Source organism: Mixophyes fleayi, chromosome 3 (genome assembly GCF_038048845.1).
Source record: "Mixophyes fleayi isolate aMixFle1 chromosome 3, aMixFle1.hap1, whole genome shotgun sequence".
NCBI lineage: Eukaryota > Metazoa > Chordata > Amphibia > Anura > Limnodynastidae > Mixophyes > Mixophyes fleayi.
Window position 1 is genome coordinate 253,497,972 of NC_134404.1, and position 27,079 is coordinate 253,525,050.

General features: G+C 39.5%; 1 protein-coding gene across 1 annotated transcript in view; it reads right to left on the reverse strand.

Moving 5' to 3' along the window:
- Positions 1–27,079, reverse strand: part of LYST (lysosomal trafficking regulator) — a 461,445-nt gene that overhangs the window by 128,479 nt on the left and 305,887 nt on the right. Inside the window, exons 34-39 of the mRNA XM_075200948.1 lie at positions 26,237–26,333; positions 14,942–15,003; positions 9,682–9,737; positions 7,506–7,658; positions 3,454–3,698; positions 2,269–2,335 (exon numbers count right to left, since the gene is read on the reverse strand). Coding sequence (XP_075057049.1) covers positions 2,269–2,335; positions 3,454–3,698; positions 7,506–7,658; positions 9,682–9,737; positions 14,942–15,003; positions 26,237–26,333 — 680 coding nt within the window. The remainder of the gene's footprint in view (positions 1–2,268; positions 2,336–3,453; positions 3,699–7,505; positions 7,659–9,681; positions 9,738–14,941; positions 15,004–26,236; positions 26,334–27,079) is intronic.

Consider the following 27,079-nt stretch of genomic DNA (forward strand, 5'->3'; position numbering starts at 1 on the left):
ACTGTGGGTGATCCTTCCAACATATGCAGAGGGTGTGCTGCAAATGCTGGATGGAGTCACCTCTTCCCGTACAGTGATGGGAAGGTCAGGCTTCACAACCACCAACACCCTTGGACTCGCCTTGGGGATTTGTGATGTCATCTGTTTAGAAGGCAGAGTTCTTTGCTGTTTTGTTGTTGTTGCTGACAGCATAACTCTCTTAAATTTTTTGTAGGGGGGGGGGAGGAGGAGGGCTTAGATCCTTGGGTGAAGCTGGACCACTAGTCATGAACACGGGCCAGGGCCTAAGCCGTTCCTTGCCACTACGTGTCGTAATTGGCATATTGCCAACTTTACGTTTCTCCTCAGATGATTTTAAGTTTCTCTATTTGCTATTTTTGGAGAACTTGGGCTTTTTGGATTTTACATGCCCTGTACTAGGAGATTGGGCATCGGGCTTGCCAGACGACGTTGATGGCATTTCATCGTCTATGTCATGACTAGTGGCAGCAGCTTCAGCATTAGGAGGAAGTGGGTCTTGCTCTTTCCCTACTTTATCCTCCAAATTTTTGTTTTCCATTATATGTAGCAGAAGAGAGCGTACCCCTAAGCCACACACACTCGGCAAAGCCTTTAAAAATTATATGCGGCACAGGAGAGTACCACTGGACTTATACTGCTGAATCAGTGAACTTTGTAATATAGCAGTACCACTGGAATTATACTGCTGAATCAGTGAACTTTGGAATATAGCAGTACCAATGGACTTATACTGCAGAATCAGTGAACTTTGTAATATTGCAGTACCACTGGACTTATACTGCTGAATCAGTGAACTTTGTAATATAGCAGTACCAATAGACTTATACTGCAGAATCAGTGAACTTTGTAATATAGCAGTACCAATGGACTTATACTGCAGAATCACTGAACTTTGTAATATTGCAGTACCACTGGACTTATACTGCAGAATCAGTGAACTTTGTAATATAGCAGTACCACTGGACTTATACTGCTGAATCAGTGAACTTTGTAATATAGCAGTACCAATGGACTTATACTGCAGAATCAGTGAACTTTGTAATATTGCAGTACCAATAGACTTATACTGCAGGATTGTTTTTGGATATTTTTTTTTAATTTATTTTTTTTATAATTATTTTTTTTTTATTTTTTTTATAACTTTTTTTAAATTTTTTTATAACTTGGGAATAATGGGGAAATAACAATGCCCTTAGAAGGACAGAGCACAGGACACAGCATCACTGAACTCAGAAGGACAGAGCACAGGACACAGCATCACTGAACTCAGAAGGACAGAGCACAGGACACAGCATCACTGGACTCAGAAGGACAGAGCACAGGACACAGCATCACTGGACTCAGAAGGACAGAGCACAGGACACAGCATCACTGGACTCAGAAGGACAGAGCACAGGACACAGCACCACTGGACTGAGCAGAACACAGCACAGCACAGCACAGCACAGCACTGAACAGCACTGAACAGCACTGAACAGCACAGCACTGAACAGCACAGCACAGCACAGCACTGAACAGCACAGCACAGCACGAGATATAGCAGGACAGAGGACCACCTAACACAACCTCCCTCTACCCTGATCAATGCCCGAGTGAAGATGGCGGCGGCTAGCGGGGAATTTATAGAATACGAGTATCGCAAAATCCGACAGCGGGATTATGACTCAGAGCCTCGGTTTCAGTTTTGCAATTGGCGGGAATACCCGGATCTGTCTCGGATCCGGCAACGTTCGGGTGGGCTCAGATTTCAGATATCCGAGCCCGCTTATCTCTAATTGTAACATGGTTTTGTCCAGGAGACTGAAATAAGATACCTCTTCATTTAAGATCCTTAATGAATCAGGCCCTAAATGTCAAAATTGTAATAATGATTTAAGACCTGCAATTCTGACTTTAGCAAATGAGGTACTACTAGAAATATTACATGAAAAATCAACACTGTTTAACAGACATTCAACATCTGCTGTAATAGCTATAGACTCCTGCAATGGACAACAGTTTGATAGACAGATATCGGTGTGGATTATCAGTTAATATAGTATCAGGGTTAATCTAAGACTATCTACAATACAGAGAAATGTTTTTGGCACAAGTTCATAAAAAGAAGGAAGCAGAAAAAACCCCCTCCTCCTTCCTCACATAGTACGGATGTTTTTATAAAGGAAGTTGTATGCACAAAAATGCATTCATTACATTTTCTATAATTAAAAACTATATACTGTGCCTTAAATAATTAATCATAGATACCTTATAATTATCTATGTACCGGTCTTCCTTTACTTTTGATTGAACAGCAATAGGCTTGGCAAGATTCCTGCAAAATAAAAAAATAAAGAAAAAAACCTCTTAAAATATATCTACAGTAAACAAAAACGAAATTATTCCGTTATCATTTGAATATATATAGTAATAATTTCAATCAGTTTTAACACCTTTATAGCAACATTTAATGCGTGGTATCACTATATAAACTCCATATGACAACTTTCTGTCATTAAATGCACACAATACTGGATACACTGAACAAAGTCAAGCACTGCTACCAAGGTATGCATTTCCACTGCATGTTCCATTTCTTTATTTCAATCAAGTGCTTTGTACATTAATGTGCCCAATATTTTCTTAACCTACCAGTTCATGTAGCATTACTGTTGAATCCAAATCGTATGTACCACCACAGTACAAACTGGTGCATCTCCCTACCTCCCTTATATTCCATACACTGTTATCACTTTAAATATTTTGCAGTCTGAAATAACTTTAAAAATATACAATTAAAGTAAAAACACACACATTTGATGGCAGAAAAGTTTCACTGCATATTTTTTATTTGCTCATACTATTATGTAGAAAGCACTAGATAGCGATGACTAATCATAAAATGTACCCAACAATATTAGAAAAGAACATGCAGAGCAGTCGTGAACAAATGTCGTGAAAATGGTGCAAGCAGCTTTGGAGGGGTGTTTTTAGGGTAGGGGGGGGGGGGGCAGTCCAGCGCTGGACATGCCCCCTTCTGATGCGTGCACCACCACTTCACTTCTTCACTTATCCCGATTCCCTTGCTTAAAAAATTTGGGAGGTATGTTGCATCCCTTTCATTGGCTACATGGTTTGCCCAGGTGCAAATTTGCACAATGTAGCTGGATTTGCTCCTAACGCTAACTGATGCCCTAAATAAGCTCCGCACCGGATCAGATTTAAAAAACAAAAAACCCCAAAAACGAAAAAATAGTCTTTAGCATGCAATTGAGAGTACCACATTTAATAAGTGTTGGGAATAAAAATTATTCCTATAGATATTTATTTGCACTGTTTCAATAGCAATGTAAAATATTGCTATGAAGAGAAATGTCTACCAAAATTTTAGGATGCACAAGAAGGAGTAAACTGTTTAAAATAGCTGAGACAGAACTGGTAAGAGTAAAATACCTATAGATAGAGGTGCTGCTCAGGTCGAGTGTTTCACTGGTGTAGTCATTGAGTATGAATGGAAAAACTGGATATTGCATTAGGTCATTAAAAGATCGTCCAGCATGCTTGTTTAAATGAGTAAGGTATTCAAAGTTGGTTATCTGTCCAGAGCACCAGAGCTGAGTAAGAGCTGTAATATTTCCATACTCCAGCAGATTTGGAAGATTATTAGTCAATATTTTCTGGTAAATATCATCTCGCACCTTAAAAAGAAAAACACTTTTTAAACCATTATATTTTTGGTTATTATACATTTTCAAGACAGAGAATATAATACATGGTACGATACAGTACAACATATGGCAATGATGAGTAACACCGAATGTAATTGGAATAAAACAAGTCTAATCTAGTCTAATTGCAAGAAGCTGGTATGGAATTTTATATAGCATCACCAATACTACAACAAAGCAAATAGAAACTACCATCAAATTTTAAAACAAATGCATTTCCATAAGTTGGCAAAGATATTTATAAATATGTAGACCAAATCATAGGAGATATGCAAAGAAATAGGCAAAGGGAGAGCATAAAAAAATCTTTGTTTTTAGTGAACACGCATTTTAGTAACTGTCTACACATACAGTACTTTTTCACTTTGCTATTCATCTAATCAAGGTGAGAGTTTTTATTTTGCCTGTGCTATTGCACTGATGAATTTTCAGTGTTTGTGATCTGCAGAGGCAACCTGTAATGCCCATAAACAATTCTTTAAATATGGTTCACTGATCCCTATGCAACAGACTGTCCATTTTAGAAAACAAACAAATTTGGGGGTAAATGTATCAAGCACCGATTTTTTCATCGTTTAAAAATAGCGGAAAATTGCGGGTGATAACCCGCGATTTTAGTCCCCAAGTCTGCAGATGTATTAAGCTGCGATTTTTACTCTGATTTTCAAAATCGCTGGTCATCTCTATTGATTTGCTGGGATTTCAAACCTGTGTTTAGCTAACTCTCCTGGTGGCTGGTTTGCTAGTGTCCAGCACTAGTAAACCAGCCTGGGTGGACATTTGGATATACAATTATTTATGGACATGGTTTCAAGCATGGACATATTGTGATCTATAAATATTTATGGACATGGCTTTTAAACACATTTGGATTAAAAGCTGCTGACAAACGAAGAATTCAGATTGGTGAGTATTTTGGGTTTTATTATCTTTATTACATTTATGTGGTAAAAAAAAAGCTGTATTATATTTGTATTGGGGTTTTATTATTTTTATTAAAAGTATTTTGTTTTAATGAGGGTGTTGTGTTTTTTTAAACTGTTTTGTGTGGAACTACAGGTCTCAGCCAGCCATGGGTGTCGGGCCATGTTGGCACTTGTGGTTCTCCAAATGCCAGCATGCCCTGGCTGCATGGGTATGTTGGTGCTTGTAGCTATAGAACCATCAGCATGCCCAGACTGTTTATGGCACCCTGGCATGACTGGGAATTGTTATTCCACAGAACAAAATGGCGTCTGTTTTCTTTACTTTATAATCGCTGATATGGCCCAACACCCACCGCCCAGGGGCGTAGGAAGAGCTCTAGTGCTTTCAGAAGTGGACTGGTTATTACTAGAGGGGAAGGGGGGCACTCCCTAGGGAATCCAGCCCAGTGCTGAACAGCCTGGGGTTGGTTTGTCATTATGGCAGGGGGACCCCTGCTGCATGTCCCTCTGCTATAATGCCAACCACCCCAGCTGGTTTGCCTAGTGCTATTTACATGAAAATCTATATACAGGACAGTGTAACAGTGATGTGTTTACTAATCACGCAGCTAAGAAGCAGCGTGTTGCATCTAGCAATTTTTAAAGCAAACTCAAGAGAATTTGCTTAATCGCTACTTCATACATTTGAGACTTGTATAGCTAGAGTGGCAAACAGTCCAGACTTTTATCTCTATTGATTTTTGAAATAGCGATTTTGACAGAAACACAACTCTGGCAATTTTAAATGAAATCTCAGTGTGACAGGATGGACCGCCTATGCAACCCTATCTGGTGTTGCTGGAAAACAGCTGGGCTTACTTTGCCACCGTCCCCTTTCGTTATTCCGAATACGACCCTCCTGCCGCAGTAGGAGGAGTCTGCTGACACCACTGGACTCCTTTATGGCTCCCAGGACCACGTTCCTTCTGGGTAACTGTCACTGCTCATGTAGTCCCATACTGGTACCCCTGAACACTTACTATGGATCAGGGTTGCTGTGGATGGATCCCCCCTGGCCTATCACACTGGCCCGAGCTGCTGGGTAGAGGCAGAGCGGTGGTACTGGAGAGGTGGATCCAAACCCCAGAAACAGCCGGAGGACGGATTAGATTTAAAGTCTAATCTGTAGTTCACAGGATAACAGCAATATAGAAGAAGTTGGCAAGCAGGGTCTTGAAGCAAAGAGTGATCTTTATTTTACTCGTGTCCTGACAAGAAGAGTTCCACTGATTAAAGGTATCAGTGGTCAGGTGAGATGGAACATCAGAATGATTTCAGTTTACAAGGGCTCCCTTTCTATACTATTTTAGACACAGCCTTACAGGTTATTTTTACTGACTCACACATCAAAAGGTCTACATAGCATGGATCCTTTCTTCAAACAGTTGCAGAATACACATTGTCTCCAAAGAAAAGAATTCCCCAAGAAAAAGTTGCAAACCCAAACAAGACATTTCCTTACACCAAGATATACAAAACGCTTTATAAACAGGCTTATTGTATCAGATATACACCAGAAATAAGGCATTTCCTCCACCAAGGTTAAAACAGAAAAAAACTAATTTTCTCCCCTGGTCTCAGAAACAAAGATTTCCTATATCAAAATATACACAATATAAAATATACACAATATAAAAAATAAGTGCATTTTCAATTATATAAATAAGCACCCTGTGCTATTTCCTTTAAATAAATTTATACTATAAGTTACTTGCAAGTGATTCAGTCACACTCAGGTTTACACATCCGCAAGTTTCAACTCTCCCAAGAAAATCGCTGTATTTTCAAAATCACAGCTTGATACATTTACCCCCTTGGTGTTTCTCATCCTGTGATGTACTCCATTTTCCCTTCATACAGCTTTTTTAGACACTAATCAGATCTGAATACTGCTTGCAGTATACTTGTTGTAGTAGGAGCTTGAAACAAGAGTCAGTTTATAGTGACAGTGTATCCCACATAGATCAATGATCTTGTCTTTACATGTGGTCAAACTGTGAAGACAGCTGAATCCCACCACACAGGAAAGGCCAAGTGTGTTGTACCCTTAAAGAAAAACCATGATGAAGCATGGATGGGAAAAAAGTACAATGATCCTGTTTTAATGTTACTACAGTGATTTCCCATGTAGTTATGGTCACATTAATATCATTTTGCACTATAACATTTTCCTTTTATTATCTTGTTTTAGGTCAACCTTTGTTTTGTCTTATTCTTGTAATATTATCCTATATAAACTAAACTGAAATCCTACCATCAAAGTCTCTAGCAAACCCCACCCTGACTGCACATAATGTACTCGAAATTGTGGCCAACCCTTTTAAATAGTTAGCACTTTTAACCTCCCTGTGCATGTCTCTATTACCTAAATTAGGTTGTAAGGATACAGAAGCACTCTTTACCTGCCCATAGGTATGTGTAAGTCTCCATCTACCTATTTAGAATCTAAGTTTGAAGTTACTGTGCAAGCCACTTTGTTTTGCTGTGTCGGGGGCACTGGACCTGAAATCCGTCTGTGCCTTAATCGGTTGGTTCAATGGGCGCTTTGTCCTGCTCACAAATTGACAGGTTGTTAGACGTGCCTGTTACTGAAAGCGCTAATCCAGGTTAGTGAAAAAGAGTCCGCTAAATCTACTACAATTGTGACATGCTGTTTATATTGTAAGAAGCTGCATACATTCTGTGGCACCATATAAGTAAACCTATACATAAAATAAATAAATGTAGGGAATACAAACTATAACTTTTGTAAAGGTATATATCTATAAAATGTTAGAATGATTTTTGGTATATAACAATCTAACACAATTACTTTTGTGTTGTCAAATGCCAACAACAAGGTTCTTCCGTTTGTTAAAAAGATCTCTACAGCATTGTCTCGCAATTGCCACCAGCGCTTGTGAACTTCTTTGATTTCTTCATAAGTCCAGGAAAATGAGGCTGGTTCTGATTCACCAAGCAGAGACTGCAATCAAGATAAAAGTTGTATATAGTTAAATATGTTAACTTAGCATCCTTGATAGGTTTAGCTTAGCTTCAGTAATTGTTTCAAACTGTAATAATTCTTGTGATGTTAGATAAAATTTTGAACATGTATTAATTAAAATGACAAATCAATCCAAGTGAAAGACATTTGTTCATTTTAGCAGAAGATTCTTAATTTTTACGATCCACATCTGCATGATAAGGCATTAAGCTACTGATTTACATAGCTTACAGCTGTCCATCATTTTGAAGAGCTTCCAATATTTTTAATTCTTTTCATTAATTCCTTATTATCTCACATGCAGGTTCACTTGACAATTTTTATGAATACATTTTTAGAATGGCTCCTATGTTAACTATAATCATATCAAAATGTGAATAATATTATTAGTCATTTAACCATATTGTTATTACTATGAGATTTTTTTGTTTTATCATGTAATCAGAATGTACAGTAAACAACAAAATATGTTTGTGTCCATACGTCTGAGGATTGTGTGCATCTCTATGTATAAGATAAACATGATCACAGTACTTTTTTTTCTGTGCAGGATTTTTGGCTGCATGCAGAATTCATGGAAATATGTTGCTAATACAGAGAAGACACTGGAAACCATATATATGTTGCACAAATCCAGATGTTCACAGTGGTCAGATCAAAAGACTAGATCACAAAGCGGTTCTTCTCCCACAGTGTGAATAGAGAATGAACATCGTTATAAAGCCAGGCTAATTGGCTTTACCAGCATGTATACAAAAGCAGAGGTCTGTTCAAATCAGATTTTAATTTTGTAAAACTTTGTTTTTGGTCAAAAACAAACAAATAGGATCTGTATGAGAGTTTGTGTGTATCCAGCATAACTGTGTAGTTTAGATGCTGATGAATATAATCATTATCAATTATTTATATAGCGCCACCAATTCCGCAACGCTGTACAGAGAATATTTGTCATTCATATCAGTTCCTGCTCTATTGGAGCTTACAGTCTAAAATTCCCTAACACGTACAAAAAATAGTGTTAATTTTGTCAGCAGCCAATTAACATACCAATGAGTAGTATGTACAACTGTCTAGTGCAGTGGTTCCCAAACTGGGTGCCGTGGCTCCCTGGGGTGCCGCGGCCAACTCCCTGGGGTGCCGTAGCCATGGCTGGTGGTAAGTAAGGTGGGTGACTACTTGGTAATAATTTTGGCTTAGGGGTGCCTTGAAAAATTTTTGGAGACCCTAAGGGTGCCTCGAACTAAGAAAGTTTGGGATCCACTGGTCTAGTGTCATTATACTGAAGCAAAGTCTCCGAACTGTACGGACAAGACTGGTTTGACTGCACATGGATTTTTACTTTGAGATGAAAACAAAAATCTCAGTCTTAAAGTAGAATCTGAAATCATTCCTTTTTTCATATTAAATCTGTACTACTACTACCTAGGAAATGTTGTTCATAAAGTGCTTTCTGTCTCTAGCCAGAGCTCCAGTGGCTATTCTGTGCAGCTATTTTCTTCCATTTTAAGAGACTGCAGCTTTTGATTGGTACTACTTCTCCTCACCACCACCTTCTCGGTAAACAAAATTAATTTGCCAGTTTTATATTACAGAGCAGGTAGAATCATGCAGAATACTGAGAACAAAGTACTCATGTTGCAGCCCAAAGGCTTCTGGCTAGGATACATAGATGGTATTGCAGTGGTGTTTTATTAAAAAAGTTATATATATTTTTGCACATTAGTAAATAAAGAAACTGGTCATGAAACACAAATTATGTAGATTTTATGTTTTCTACATTTGAACAGACACATAATTCAGCTCCTCCCATTACACTTCTACAGTATACGTTGTGAACTCTCTGTAAGTAATAAAGAAATGTGTACATAATTCCATAAATGCACACAAACATTATAATAGTTTGGGCTTTCTGTAGTCAAAAGCTTTTTGCGTTTCTGACTAGCTAATTACAACATGAAAGCAAGTTTTACTTACACACATGAGCCTGTTGCAATATACTTACATTGGATTCTACTGTATCAGATGCATTGTCTTCAACAAAATACATCCCAGTTTTGCCTAAACAGAAACTTGACTTAATTATAATCAATTTAAACACAATTCTATAGAACATGGCAGGCACATATCCTATCTGACCTAAAAAAAAGTACATTCCATGCTTAATACACCTGATTTATCCTCACTTTAAGGCTATGCGCGCACTGGCATTTGCCACGTTTTTTTTTTTTAAAGCATATTAAAATGCAGATAAAAATGCATATAAACCACATTGCATTTAGGTATGTGTTTTAATATGAGTTTGCATGTACGTTTAAGCTGTGAACAAACAGTAAGTTACCTTGTGCAACCCAAAAAGAGGTGGAAACACATATAAACACTAGGCGTCCTGGATAGAGATATAGCAAAATATATCATGGTTCCTCATCCAACAATTCCGGTGATATATACATTACCGAAAAATGCACAAAAATAAGACCAACCCGCCTGAAGACCTATCATTTCAGGCACTGGATCTATAACTATTAATCTGTCAGAAATTATTGACTATCACTTACAACCTGTAGCTAAAAATAAGAGATCTTATTTACAGGATACAGTAATTTTTTGAAGAATTTGACTACTGTAATGTGGGACTGAAATTTGATATTAGTAATGGATGTAAAATCCCTGTATAGCATAATTAGACACAATTTGGGTCTAAAAGCTATCAAGTCTAGTCTTAACAGTACCACCTATTCGGACAGATTAAAAAAATTCATTCTAGAGGGGATTCAATTTATTCTCTTCCATAATTACTTCAGATTTCAGGGTTGCTTTTACCTCCAATGTATCGGTATTATGATGGACACCAGGTTCGGCCCGAGCTATGACAATCTTTTTATGGCCCACTGGGATCAATCGTACCGATACATAGACAATATCTTTTTTATTTGGAGAGGACCTAAGGAGGAACTTTTGAAGTTCTGTGACTATTTGAATTCCAATAAGTTACATACAGAACTCACATTCAAATGGAGTAAAACCAGGATGAATTTTTTTGACATAACTGTTTATATAAATTAAATGGGTTTACAGACCAAAACTTAAAAAAAACTACAGATATCATCAGCTAAATTAATTATGATAGTAACCACCATCAAGGGTGGCTCAAGAGTATACCTTTGGGAGAAATGAAAAGAGTTAGGAGAAAGTGCACAAAAGACCGTATGTTGACAGAACAAGTGACAGATATAAAAAGAGCTTTCTCAAACAAGGGTTAAAAATTAGACCTTCTAGAGAGGGCTGAAAATAAGGTAAAAGTGAATAATAGGGAGGATCTTCTTGTTCCCAAAATCAAGTCTAGACATATTTCTGAAAGATTCAATAAATATGATTGGGCTTTCATTTCACAATACAATAACAACTTTAGACAGGTGGAACAAATTTTCAACAAATACTGGGATATTCTGAGAAAGGATACCGTAATAGGGATTGTGATTCCAGAAAACCCTATTTTAATTTATAGAAAGGCCCCCAATCTAACAGACAGACCAGTTAGGAGCCACTTACCTGAGAAAGTAAGGAAATCGGGCTGAGTACAGTTTGATTTTATAGGTGTGGGGGCTGCATGGCCTGCAAGACTGTCAAATCTAACAATAGCAAAACTACTGAACTGTCTATAAACGAACAAGGAGTGCAGATCGATCAGTTCATAACTTGCAACATGAATAATGTTGCATATGTGGTAGAGTGAAGTTGTCAAATTTTATGTGGGCAGAAGGGCACAAGCTGTGGAAACTAGACTCCAGAAACATATTTACAATATTCAAAAGGGGTCTAGAAACAAACTCTTTGTCTAACCATTTCAAAATCCTTCATGCTTGTAAAGCTGAACACATTTTGAGTTTCAGGGGGATACAAAAATAGAAGACAATTGGAGAAACCGTGAAATGATTGGTTCCGTCTCAAGAACAGAGATGGAAGTGAATTTTTACATTAAAGACTTTAGTGCTACAAGAGTTAAATTTGGATTTTGAGATAAAATGCTTTTTGTAATGGGTGTTTGTAATTGCAAGGAAAGCTATGGTAGATACTGTCCAACTTCTGCCATAACGCATCAATATAATAGAATGTGCATATATAGATCGTTTTAGGAGAATAATAGTCTGAGATTTGATATAGACTGTTTGATAGGTAACTACGAAATACAATAATTTTATTGCTATACCAAGTTTTATTGTGATATTTTATACTGTATGTATCAACTATACCCATCTGCTCTTTTTAGAGGTGAGCCAGCAACCGATTCTAATTTATCCAAGACGACTAAACACTTTGCACCTGGCAGCTACATATTCATATATATGTGCGATGGACTGCAGTACTTTAAAGACCATCAGCAGACGATAGTGATATGTTTCTAAGAAAGTCAAACCTCTTTTTTTGGGCGATATATCCAATGGAAAGCAAGACAAGTCATGTGACTTCTTTGAAACGCGGATACGAATCCAAGTCTCAGCTTCAGATAGAAGAAAAGGATGGGTGGTTACTAGGACAAGACAGAACTATAAAAACTTGGCAACATCACTTGGACTTTAGCCTTGAGAAAGACTTAAACTTAGAAGTCGAAACGTGTTGGCTGTTTATTACTTTTGTGTGTCAAGGAGCTGGAGAGACGGATGATCCATTTAACCACGGGACCAGTCTATGTGCCTATTATAAACAAATCTATTGCTTTTATGTTATTTTAAGTAATTTGTATTTATCATACTACAATTTATTAAAGAGGTAGTGCACCAGATTTTGTTTATTACTTTTTTATGAACCCTGGTGCTTTGGAGAGGTTATCCTGGTTTTGAAATACATGAACAAATGGAAATGCACCTCATTTGCAGCCACTCTCACTGACTTAGTAGATTCAGTGTGCATGAGCATATCCTTACCATTTTCTACTTGGTATTGAAATACAGCCAGTGAGATGCAGTAAGTGAGAGGCATGGAACAAGTTGAAATCTTGTAAGCATACACCCTGTTGTGGTGAAGTGTGGAAATTCACGGGTGAAGTTGCAACCTTACATCTCTCACGGGGAACTGGATTTTATCAATTGTGAGGATACCAGGTTTAATGTAACCTTCTACGTCGCACAGCTGGCCTACCCGGTACCTATCCAAGGTTCAAAATCACCCAGGCAAATATCCAAAATAATACAAATACGTTTCTTTAAAAAACTGAAAGCACAAAACAGCAATAAACATATTTAAATAATAACTTGCAACAAATAATACTACAGTCTGGCACAGACAACATACAGGGTATAATGAAAACACCTCACCAGTATCCTTGTCACTCTCAGGGACTGCTGTCTATCAATCCAAGCTTATCCCCCTCTCTCCTTTAAGGCTACCCAGCAAAGGTGGCGGCCTTCAGTCACTGTCACTCTGCTTTTGGCGGACACACACAGCTCCCAAAGACTTGGAGAGGTATTTTAGGGCAACAGCAGTACTCCGGGACCGATTGTCCCTTTTCTGTCAGGGCAGAGATCTATATCTCAACGCCAGACCTGACTTCAGCTATCACTTGGAAGTGAATGCCAATTTTCTGTCCTCTGTAGCTGTGTTTTAAGCCCAAAAATTACCTCATAAGCAATTCCAGGACCTGCCTGATTGGTCCTTTTCTGTGTTTACCTTTTCCCAGGTAAACATACAGACAAAGGAGATAGCAGCTCAGTCACTCCTGATTTAATTAGAGACAGGTATTGTTCTGTGGCTATACAGCAGAGTTTGTTAAAACAGGAGATATCACAATCCAGACACATTTACATTTAAATACACAATGCAGTCCTCTGTAATTAAACATCAAGCTCAAATCTAAACAAAGACAAGAGACCCCCTGGTGTGCTGTACATTCATACAGGACTGGTGGACAATAACCCTTTTGCCTAGACCGAAAAATTGGACTAGTCTGCAAGATAACAATACGTGCTGGCAGACATATTACTACTTTCAAAGTAGAATATACATAAGTCTAAATATGACTGAGAAATATGGTGAACCAGAGGGCTAGAAAAAGTATATGTTTTTATAGTCCACAATTTGTGAGAAACGAGGTGCAGACAGGTTGAGGCGATATTAATACCTAGTTCCCCACATCTATGAAGATATTTTATATTGTATTCTGATTTGAACTTACGTACTACACTATATTTGATGTTTTTGAGTCTGTCTTTTAGACAAAGCTGAGTTTGCCTCAGAACAGATGAATTTTTCCGTAACATCAATAGACAAGAATTATCATCTTTCGGTGTTTATATACGAGCGCCTGATGTACGTACTTTTTATATATTATTTTCTATATGTTCTAGAGGTATACTTGTACATTTGTACGTATTTGGCTGTATTAGAAGTGGTGCGCCATTTTGATTTGTCCAATTATTTTCTATTGTTCAACATATAAACACTTATTAACAGCATCTCATTGTGTTTACAGTATGTTTCCATTGAGATGAATGTTTCAACTGCTAGGCAGCACAATTTAAATGCATGTAAAAATGCAAATGTGTATATATGTATGTTCTTATTTGGTACAATGATTTTAATTTCAGATCCACTTATATACTCTTAAGACACGTTAGAAAGGTGCACTAAAGGCAACAATTAATGCCAGTTTATACTTTCCCTTATTGTATCTGTTGCCATTTAGATTATTCACCATCAATATGCACTGAAGTATTAATCTGAACTATTTAGAAGACACATTTCAAAAATGGCGGCCATGAATAGTGTAAAATATTTCAGCAAAGTTTACCACACATTTTATTCATCATACAAAATTTACCATTTATATTGAATTTTGCAAAGTTAGCTTCAATAGTAATAAAATGTACTAGTATCGCTCTTACTATAGTTTGGTAAAGTTACAGATGAAAATCTGCATAGTGCAGAAACTATGCATCATTTGTTTATTTTTTCCCCCAGCATGTTAACCTTTGTTTATGCATCTTTTTCAAAAACTCTCACAGCTTTACAGAAGTGAGTATGCTTAAGGGTGCAAACACCAAAGAATTTTGCACTGCACCTAGGCTGTTATAGGTTTGGTATACGAGTCCCATAGACAAGACCAGACCTAAACAAGAAATGTAATATATACTTTTATTTTGTTCAGATATCGGTTTACTTTATTTTAAAGTGCCATGTAGTATATATAACAAACCACATTTTTGCACACTCTATTTCTCTGAATTAAAAAAAATAAAAAAAATATTTTCAGTAATATTAATACTCACCCAGTAAGAGTTCTCCAAGTGTTTCTCTAGATGGTGCAACATTTATACATGTTCGATTTACCCTGCATAAAATTATATGTTCGTGAAAACACAAATATTCAAACATTTATATCCACATTACTTTAGTATACTGTAACTTTTCACAAAAAAAGTTATTTTGTTTTAGCAGCATCTACATTTGCTATTTTACATGCAGTTTTTGGGCAAAAACACAAGAATGAGTCAATGAGAGTCAAGTATAAGGAACAGCTTGCATATAGGTGTTTCATTAAGCATAGCTATACAAATGGATATAGGTGAATCACATATGGTGCATGACAGCATGGACAAAAAGTGTCTCATCACACTCTATTTGCCAACTCGATACAATATGCTAGTGCAGTGGCACCACACTCCATTGATCTAAAACTACCTTCATCTGTATATAAAGATATTATACATAATGTGATGCTAACAGTGCTGGTTTGCCACCTGTTCATGCCCTGGAACTTGAGATCATCCCTTATAGGACTAAAAATGTATGTGACCACACCTATCTAAAGTTCAGTGTAGGGCAAAGTAAGGAGCTTTAAGTTCTTCAGGAGTCTGAAAAGCAGAGATGATCAGCTGGAAACAGATAAGAAGTCTTTCCCAGGAGACTGACATCCACCAGGACGAAATGAGTAGAGAGCCCAGGGTGAGGCCATTGTGCATCCTGCAAGATGTAGTATGTATGAGAAGACGACTTGTTGGAGAGAACTCAGCAGGCAGCCAAGTGAGGGTCTGTGGTGTGAACTGCAGGAGAAGGATGAGAGAAGCTGAAAGCCCAGACAAGTTGAATACAGACATGTGGATCTGGTCACAAAGTGATTTCTTCAAAAAGGTTTAACTTGGAGACAGGAAGGTTTAATTTAAAACGTGCTGCTACATTTCCTGCATCTCAAAGATGCAGGATATCACAGCAAGGTTTTAAGAATTTCAAATCTAAGTATAAATATTAGTGGCTTTGCAATGTATGTAAATTTATGTTTGTGTAAATAGAGTATATCCTGATGCTAAAAATAGCATGTGTCTGAAAGATATAAATGCTCTGACTTGTGCACTGAAATGTATCATTCTTCTGACTTCATCTGACCTGTTCACCCTGGTACCTTCAACTAGGGTGAGAGAAAATAAACATCTTGCTTCAAAACCTGCTTGAAAACATCTTCAATATTGCTGTATTCCTGTGATCTACAGATTAGACCCAAAATCTAATCCATTCTCCGGCTGTGTCTGAGATTTGGACCCAAGCTTTTCCAGTACCACTGCTCTGCCTGCTACCCATGCAGCCCTGGTTAGTGTGATAGGCCAGGGCCGATTCATTCACAGCAACCCGGATCCATAGTAAGAGGTCCGGAGTTACCAGCCCGAGTACACCAGCAACGAGGTACACTAGCAGTGCCAGTGACCCAGAGGGAACATGGTTCTGAGTGCCATAGAAGGAGCTCAATGGTAGCAGCATTATAAGCCCCTCCTATTGCGGCAAGAGGGCGCATTTGGGATAACGAAAGGTACCAGTGGCAAAGTAAGCCCAGCCGGTTCCCAGCAACAACAGGCAGGGTGGCATAGGCGGTCCACCCTGTCACACTAATATTTATACTAAAAAAAGAAAAAAAAAGTTTGAGTGGGAAACCAAAACAGTAGGAATTGGCCAAAAGCTAGGGCCATTCTTGACCATGATGGGCAAGTGGGCTCTCAGTATTTTTGCCACCTTATGACAACTGTTCATTTATGCCTGTATAATTACTTCTGTGATCCATCAGGAAATGGCTTATTAAGAATAGGCACACCCTTTCCAATGTCCTGTAGGATTCACAAAAGTAGTTCCATGCTTCTAAATGCTTCTGTCATGGATAAATATATGGACATTGCTCTACTCAAATCCACGGAGTGCAGCTTTACTTCCTTTTCACTAAATAGGTTATGTATAAAAGGATGACAGTACATCCTCCTGATTAATGTGGGGCTTAGAGCCAATGCAGAGTTGCTGCTAAAAGTAGTATCTAAGTACCACTTTATTTGCCAAGATTCTATATAAGGGTTCCTTGCACCATAATGCTTGCAATTCTCCAACTCTCCGTGCAGATGTAAGCGCCACTAGGAACACCACCTTTAGTGTCACCTATCTAAGAGAAACCTACTGCCATTGTTCAAAGAGTCAGACATCAGAGTATTGAGAACTAAATTGAGGTACCACAGAGCCACAAAGGAACTAAAAGAGAAGGATCCACTTCACTGCTTGGGAAAATTAAAATAATCAAATCCTCTGAAGTTAATTTGGTATTAACTTCTACCTCGAGTGTAGAAAATGCCAGACCTTTGCTAAATCCATCATTAACAAAGTCAACGATCTGTGGAATAGTTATTGTAGATGGATTGAATTTAGAATATATAACAGATTATTAAAACGTTTTTCTTTTTATTGCAAAAGTATGTTGATTACTTGCTCTGAGACCCCTTATGTACGAGCAGTTCCCAATTAATCTCCATGACATTTAAGATGGCTAATCTGGATTTTTGGATTTTGATAAAGAATTAGGCTTTGGTGCAAGAGATCTGGCCGAAAAGGTAGAGGCCATGGTTGCTCCAGAAGCATCTCCAAGGCTGCAGAAAACCATGGACAATGTGGCCATAAAAGAAGTTTTGCTATCAATTCTGTCTTCTCTTTTCTGATTTATTGTAGAATATGAGCAATGAGTGGAAATGGAGGTAAGACAATCCAGGTGGAAAGTCCATAGAACTGTCAAATTATCCTCTGTCCCTGGAGCTTTGTACTGGGAGAAGCACCTTGGTATCTTGGTAGTTTTGCTTGCTACCATAATGTCCACTTGAGGACCTGAATTTTCCGATTAGTAGCTGGAACACTTCCTGATGCAGTGTCCACTCCACTGGATGAACCCATTTTCAATTGATGTAATTGGCTATTATTTTCTGCTTGCCTACTACATGCAACAATGAGAGAGACTTCACATTTTTCGCTGTCTAAGACATAACTTTTGGTATTTCCGCTATCATGGTTCTGCATCTGGTACCTCCCATGCGATTTATGAAGGTCACAACAGTCTTGTAGTCTGAGAATATACTGTGATATTTGCCTTTTAATTGAAGATGAAGGTGCTGAATTTCCATCCACAGTGCTTTCATTTCTAAGACATCTACCTGAAGTCTTTTCTTGTTTCGTGATCTTATCCATTGTGCTATTTGCTCAAGCATGCGACAATGGAGTCTGTTGTATTATTCACTAATAATCTCTAAAGCTGATATTCCTCTTCTTTTAGTTCTGGACTTTGTCAAGAATAAACAAAGGAGTCTCTCAGATGGTGGCAGTCTGATGCTAGAATTTAGAGAAATCTGCTTATAATCCCACTGGTCAATAGTTCCAGCTGGAGATTCTGTATGTGTCACCTTGCCCAGGGAATGACCCCTATGGTAGAGGAAAACATTCCCAACAACTGAAATCCATTCTTTATTGTTAATTCGTAAAAAAAAGTCTGCAGTTGATGTGCCGGATACTGTATCTTGATGCATCTTTCTTTTAACAGAAATAACTTGCTCCCCATGGTATGCATGTGGACCCCCAGAAATTTGCCACAATGGGACAGGATGGCTCATTATCCTGTTCACAATCCAGCTATGTTTTTACAAAAGATTTTTACTTGAGCAGTCCTGATATGTGCTCCAAATTCCCACTACAAGCATGTTGTTCAAATAGGGCTACATAATGACACCTTGCCTTCATAATGCAGCTACCAGCATAACCAGCATTTTGGTAAAAGCTTTTGGGGAAGATTACAGGATGAATGGCAGGCATGTGAACTGAAAGTGTTGCCCCATGACCAAGAACCTGAGGAATTTCCTGTGATTAACTGGAAAAGGAATATGAAAATAGTCGTCCAGAAGGTCTAAGGATGTGAGAAAATTTTCTTTGGCTAATGGCTGAGGATAGAATTACAGAAAGCATGAAAAATGTCTGGCACGGACAAAACTGTTGAATCTCTAAGTCCAGAACAGTTTGACGATGTGGAAGAATCTGGAATAAAAATCTGTGTTCACTTAAACTGCAGGAACAAAAGAAATTACTTGAACCTTCTTTAAACTTTGCAAACTGTTTTGTAAAGCTTCTAGCTCCACTGAGGGTGATAGAGTCTTAGTTTGGACAAAGCCATTTCCCTTGAGATACTGATGGAACTCTATCTTTTATCCCTTTCTTCGAATGTTCAAAACCCATTCATCTGTGATCGAGTCCATATTTCTGCATATTCGGTCCTCTACTGGTGTCAATGGGGACTAATCTTGGTGATAGTCATAGTGGAGTACTCTGGTTTGTCCTGTCCCCCTTAAGTCTGAATGCTAAAAAGGATTGTTTTGTATGTAGTAGGCACATTCTGTCTGGTGTATTGCCTTTCTGGCCAATAACTTCTCATGTGTTTGAAATGTTGGTGGGACAAGGAAGACGGGAAGTATTTTGATCTCCAATCCTGTGGTAAGTGGTTAGATGTAGCCCTAAATCATCTTTATCAAGCGTTTCTAACTGCAAAAAGAAATTACCTGTTAACTTTGTTTTGAACATCTTTATAAAGCGTATCTCCCCAAAATCTGAGAGCTCCGACTATTGGTATCATGGCCATGCCTAACTTCAATAAGGACCCATATGAAATATGAAGTTTTTAAAACACCTTTCATCTTTCTATCTATGGGGTCCTTTGTAGGACCACTATCTTCAGGCGTGAAAGTAGTTCTGGCTGAGATACTAGCTATACCTGGATATAACATTTGGAACCAAGCTTCACTTCTGTGCTTCTTCATCACTGAATGCATACATAAATGATAATATCTTTAAGTTAGACAGATGCTTTTCCACCTGTGCCTATTCCTTATGGATAATAGATTTCATATACTAAAAACACTATTTCTTTATTTTACTGCAATCTTCAAAAAAGGGATTTTATGGACCCCTGTGGTGGTTGTTCTTCATTTTTCCTCATAGACTTGAATGTGTGTTTAAACGAAATGTCCACATTATCTAGATTAAACATCCCAAGTGTTTCTTTAATCTCTCCAGATTCATTACTAGAGGAGTCTTCTAAATTTCAAGAATCAACCCACGCTGACTGAGAATAAATATCTTCAAAATCCATACTCTTCTGAGATCTTGCCCCTTTTATTCCTTGCATAGCACAAAGATCTTCCTGGATCAAAAATAATTTATTCATGCAGACTATAAATTTATTAAAGTACTCAGGGAGCTGGCTTTTTCCTTTAGTTTGAGAACTACACCTAGTATAAAAGATCCCTTCAGATTCTGCTGTATCAAAGGCTCCACAACCTCTAAGTTGCTGTACTTTGCTCTCCTCCTTCCCTTCCACAGGCTCAACAAGAGTAGTGAAAGGACAGGATATTACTAACAGCTAACTACAACAGTGAAACAGGAACAATAAGCAACGCTAGAGTTGGTGTTGTTCGGCAGTTTGGGTTTGGAATTAAGCTCCATCATGCACAAGGTATGCTGCACACCAAAACATAGTGAGGGTAACAGTGCTCTTCGCCCAGGAACGCTAAGAGCAGCTCTGCATCCTATTCCAGCTTGGTCCTCCATCTTAGTGCCCTGTGCCCTCTTGATGCACAGAACCTAGAAGTTTGCGAACTGGCACACAATTTGAATTACAAACCAGATCTACTCCTGGAAGTAGCAGACTGGCATTCTCCAGGTAGCCAATCATGTCCTTGACTTATTTTAGGGATGGTGTGTCATCGGAAACCTACAGTACATGTAAACCAAATGACACAGAACACTACCTGACCTACCTTACTAGACACAGGAAAAGACGTATAGAAAGAAGAGGAGCAGCATTATATACGGTCTGGGGGCAGGTTTTTTTTTTATTAATTACAAAATGCAGCATCCATGGTCCAAACGAAGGTAACAATCAACCACTTGCAGTTCTCCGTTATTCAGCCACGTTATGTTTTTACTGCAAGTGACTGAAAGTTACCTACGTTCAGACCACAGCTGAGCTGTTATAAAATTAAAGTACCTATTTCATTAAACCAGTAACCATATGTCATTCAGTGTAAAGATTGGTTCACACCACAACCTCATATTTATAATGATTTAATAGCAAATAGTGCACTATGCCTTGATATTACAGGTACAACTTAGCAATGGTTTAGTGTTTAACCTTAACATTCCATGTGGAGAAAATGTACCTGATGAGCTACACACTAACAGCAGAGAAGCCCAGCACAGAGACAATTTGACACAGCCTACATCTGTAAATTACTTCAAATGTGATGTTAAAATGTTGCAATTTTTTTGTGAATATTAGAAGTTAAGTTAATCAAAATAGTGAGAAGACCAAAGATTAAGTATTTCTGGGGTTGTCTGAGTGATGAAAATTGAAATGCCAGGAAAAAAGGGTGTGTTGCAATGCCTTATAGACACCATTAAATGTTATTTGTCCGAAATAAGAGGAGCTGTAGTTAAGCCTATGAGTCAACATGATAAAGACAGATAAGGCACCTGGCTCAGATGGCATGTACCCATGTGTGATAGACCACTATTTCTTATATTTAAGTACCTCCTCAAAACTAGATCAGTACCACAATAATGACAGAAAACAGATATGGTACCACTCTTAAAAAAATGGAACAAAAAATAATTAACAGTGAGTAGGATTTCAGTTGTGGGGGTAGATTATTTAAAGACATTCTAAGGGATGCTATTCTGAAATATATAGTACAAAATAATCTGATGACACAGTGTCAAGCATAATTCTATGAATGTCCAGTCATGCCAAACACATATGCTTAGTTTTTCTGATAAAGGTACATTTCAAACAGTCCTTAATAGTGCAAATAATGTGATATATTTGGATTTTTGCAGACTGCATGATGCTGCTTGAAACTGCAACTTCCCCTCTCCCAGGACTCAGTCATATACCTCTCTTTAGCCCATCATAAAGAAAAGAGCAGGTAAAGATGAAAAAGGGTTGCTGGCAAACTGACTGAATTAGAATGATCTCACAACACAGCTGAAATCAGTCAGGGAGGCGGTGAACTGATATAGTGCAGGGGTCTTTTTTTACACCTCCCCCAGGGCCCAGCGCGTCCTAGAGGAGAGCCCCACTGTGCTGCAACTGTGCCTAGAACGGGTCGCCGAGAGGGGGGGGGAGATGGGTACTAATTACCCGGGCCCGGGCCCTCGCTGCCGATGATTTTTTTTTCTTTTTTTTGCAGTGGGTTAGGGCTCGGTCATTGGTGGGGGGAGTAGGGTAGTTAAAAAAATAAACATACTCACGTGATTGCGGCGCCGGCGTCCCTCCTCTCTGCTCCATTCAGACTGAATGCCGAGCGTGACGTCATCATGTCACGCCCAGCATACAGTCAGAATGGAGCAGAGAGGACCAAGAAAGGAGAGAGAAGAAGATGAAAAGGTAAGTAAAGGGAGGAAAACGGGAAGGGGGACATGGCACAGAGGGGTTAAAAAACAGGGGGGGCAGGGCACAGAGGGGTTAAAAAAACAGGGGGGTAGCATGGCACAGAGGGGTTAAAAAATGAAGGGCAGCATGACACAGTGGGGTTAAAAAATGGGGGGGGGCATGGCACAGTGGGGTTAAAAAACAGGGGGGGCAAGGCACAGATGGGTTAAAAAATGGGGGGGAGGGGCATGGCACAGTGGGGCTAAAAACAAAGAGCAGCATGGCACAGTGGGGTTAAAAACAAGTGGGGGGCATGGCACAGTGGGGTTAAAAAATGGGGGGAGTATGGCACAGTGGGGTTAAAAACGGGGGAGGCATGACACAGTGGGGTTAAAAAACGGGGGCGTCATGACACAGTGGGGTTAAAAAATGGGGGGTAGCATGGCACAGTGGGGTTAAAAAATGGGGGGGCAGCATGGCTCAGTGGGGTTAAAAAATGGGGGGGGGGCAGCATGGCACAGTGGGGTTAAAAAGGGGTGAGGCATGGCACAGTGGGATTGAAAAAGGGGGGGCAGCATAGTATAATGTGATGAAGGGGAGCCAGGTGAAAGGGGCAAAAGCAGTATGGAGGGCGCAGTGTGATCATAAGGCATGGTGATGAAGAAGGGGCACATTATTGTAATGTTGGAGCTGGAGGAAAGCCTTATTATTAATCGTGGGTGGTATTGATTTAACACCAGGGTTGTTTGAAATTATCTAAATGTAGCCATTTTTTTTCCAAATAGGGCCCCCAGCATTCCAAGATCCAGACAGGCCGCAACTAAAGAAACCTGCAGCCACAGGTGGTGAAAGTGAGAAGAACAGGTAGGAGAGAGCAGGACTGTATATGAAATGTTGGGATTCTAGTAGGGACAATGCCAATTTTTGGTGAGTGTTGTGCCCAATGTGACTAAACTCTTTCTGTACACACTGCATTCTTTCTATACTACACTGTGGTGCTAGAAGTCAGGAGTGCTTTGGACATATGTGATGCTCCGGTGAATTCAGAGCCTAGTGATTTTGATGTGTTAGCCACGCCACAATGGCGCATTTGCCACGCCCCCAAATGCATGACCAAACCTCCTCACTTGGCCTCACTTGACTCTTCCCAAGTGGAGCCCTGGCTCTGCAGAGGCCTTGCTTAGCAGGCTCCAGACCGCACCAGACAAAAGCTGACCGTTTTTTTAAAATCCCCTTCTCGATGCCGGGAACGAGGACTTACTTTGCCGCTCTCTAGGTTTGGTCTGGTGCTGCTCTAGCTAACCGATGGTGCGTTGCCAGCACTGGGCCCCCAGCTACAACCTGCGGCGGAAGAGGCGCAAGGCCCCCAGGAGACATCCTGTCACTCACCAGAGTGTGAGTGCCTTCACTCTGGTACGTGGTTCTCCATCTTTCCCGCTCACACCTGTGTGGAACCGCGGCCGTCCACCATCCTGTCGCACTGGGCATGCGCAGGTCCCTTTAACAACTACACCTGACCACTAATGTGATTGATGGATCAATCACCCCTCCCTACTTAAGGCACCTGCAGCCTTAGGTAGTTGCCTGATCTTGAAGTCTCACTCCCAGTGAACTTCTATAGGTGTGTGCAGTTTCCAAACTGCTTCCAGCTCTACTCCTGTGTGCAGTTTCCAAACTGCTTCCAGCTCTACTCCTCTGTGCAGTTTCCAAACTGCTTCCAGCTCTACTCCTCTGTGCAGTTTCCAAACTGCTTCCAGCTCTACTCGTGTGTACAGTTTCCAACTGCTTCCAGCTCTACTCGTGCTTCAGCTTCCACGCTGCTCCCTGCTCAACTCAGCGGCGGTTCCCATACCGCTACAACGCTTCACTTCTCAGCTGATTCCGGATCTACACAACTGGGTATGCTCTACTGACTATTGACTATTGCTGGCATACCAGTTGTATCCATTGTTGTTTGCTGCACAGTGTACAACTACCCATATAGACTGTGTTACTGCATTGCTTCATTTAGGACAAGCTTTCACTCAAGCTACGATATCTCCTCATGCTACTACTTAGCGTTATTGTGCATATCTGCTGTGACCAGCTTCTCCTCCCTGCAAGGCATCTACTCCAGACAGACTATTCATTGTGCCTTCCATCTCTGCCTCACAAGACATTGCTCTACTCGCGCTGTTTCCATACAGCCACAGTTTGCCTTTCAACTTCACTCTCCTGCACCTGGACAAGTCCTCATTCCTTCTCAGAGCAGTGGTACAACTTGCTGCACGCAGACCACTGACTTCCCTGCAACCTACCCGCACCTGGACAAGTCCTTCTATCACAGCGGTGGTACAACTTGCTATACGCAGACCACCGACTACCCTGCTTCCTACCTGCACCAGTACTATTCTTCCCATCACTGCAGTGGTACAACTTGCTGTACGCAGACCACTGACTCCTCCTCTACATACCATCACCTATCCACGTCCACTCCTCGTGTCTACATTATCTTCAGCCTCCAGTTTACTGCTCCAAGTCGCTGACTTTCCTCTAACCATAGCTGCAAGTCGCTGACTTCCTCAGACTATCTCTACTCTCCTGCTGTTGTGTCGCTCCAATCATTCACCTGCCTGCTTTGAGGTGCGTGCCATAACCCCGCCTCTCTAGCAGAGTTCCATCTGGTGAAACTCGGGTAAGCAACTCCTAGTGCCCGTGACACATCCCACGTTTGGGAGTGGGATTTCGGCAGACTGTGCCTACACAACACTTCTTCCCTGCTCCCGTTTGCATACACCCCTGCCTGACCTTAAAAATTCAAATAAATATAAATAAAAGAAACAGGCTGCCAAGGCAGCCCAGCAAAAGAAACAACTTGTCCTGAGGGCACTCTAAAAAAACTAGCTTTCCTGCAGGATGTGGAGGTTTAAGAGGGAAGAGCATTTAATTGTTAGAATTAAAGTGCTCATGTCCTGAATGGGGGTCTATACTCCATGATCCAGTGTCCCCCAGTGAATGATAGAGAAACTAGTATTTACAAAAAGGTTAACCTTTTTTTTTCTTATTGCATCAAGACTAAGGGGTCTATTTACCAAGCTGTGATCATTACGGTCCCCAAAGACTTTAAAGGGGACAGCGATGTGACCCTAAGTTAATGATCGGTTAAAAGCTTTCACCTCCAACCTTAAAAAAAAAAACTCAGGCCATCTTAAGATGGCGTTCGCTTACCTTGTCAATGGAGTCTGCTGAATAATTCACTCTTTGACCAGAGATAAGTACCATCGCAATTGTGCAAGAGCGACCTTAGCCTCGCACGTGCAATAGCCACTGGGGTCAGATCCTCCAATCGCCGACAGCATTGAGCTGCCAGTAAATGAGGTTATAGTTAGTTTAAATAAAGGTAGTTCACCAGGGCTCACCAATGAGTTTGATAAAGTCAAGCAGCAGGACATTTTTATTGCTGCGATATGCAGCGACGCAAACCAAATCTTGCTGCTGCCCACTGAGAATCAATGTTAAATATACACCTTAGATATACTATGACAATTAGTAATGCCTCTGTAAAAGAAGTCATATCCCACAAGTCATATATTTCTTAATGAAAGCAAACACATTTTCTAAAATGTTTTTATTAACAGTTTTTCAAACTAGGTTAATATGCGAATAAACAATTTATGTATTTTAACTGTATGGTTTGTGTTACATAATATAGCTAAAGAATTAGCATAGCACATTGTTTACTCCTTAGGTTTTCTTCATTGCTATATAGATGCATATCCATTGGTGAACAGAGAGAAAATGTAAATATATAATAAAACAAAGGTTTTGTAGGTTCTTGGTGGGTGCATAATAATCAAAATTAATAATATATATATACCTTATTAATTCACTTGCAGCTTTCTCTTTCACAGTAGACGATAATGAGGAATGTGTTTTGTCTTCGAAAAGGTAAGAGAGAGGTGGCTTAACAGATTCTGTGAAATAAAATAGAAATTAAATAAAGAAAACATTATTACTAGTAACATTTGTTTATATAATGGCAACATATTACTAATTACCAAGACTGTTTAGTCTCCACATCAGCCTTGCTCCAGTGGGGCTTAAAGTGAAAATGCTCTTTTACACAAACTCACTAAGGCCAATTTCCTCCAAACTAATTAATCAACCAGAATATTTTTGGGACTGTGGGAAGAATCTTAGCAACCAACATGAAAAAAAAAAAAACACAGGGAGAACATACAATTCCAGGCATATAGTGCTACGGTAAAAACAAATACTAGAGCAACTAAGCAGGAATTGCTCCGAAGAGAGGTAAGGAGTTAAATTGCTTTATTTTATTGTATACTGAAGCATACTCATTATACCTTTATTAAGAGAACAAGTTTTAGTGAGCGTTTATCACATGTGTCTCCCAATAAACTAAAGCAAAAGTACAAAACCCTAGGACAGTAACTAAGAGAGTGTTTCCCAAACCCAGTCCTCAGGGACCCCTACCAGTGCATGTTTTCCAAATCTCCTTGCTGGAACACAAGTGTAGTCATTACTAACTGACATACTGTAACAGATCCACATGTTGTATAATTATATCACTGGTGACCTGGAAAACCTGCACTGTTACTGCTCCCTGATGACCCGCAACTTGTTATGATCTGAAGGTGAAAGGCCTGTAATATTCCTGATTAGCACTGGCAGGCCATAGGCGCGGAGTCTAACGAGTCCC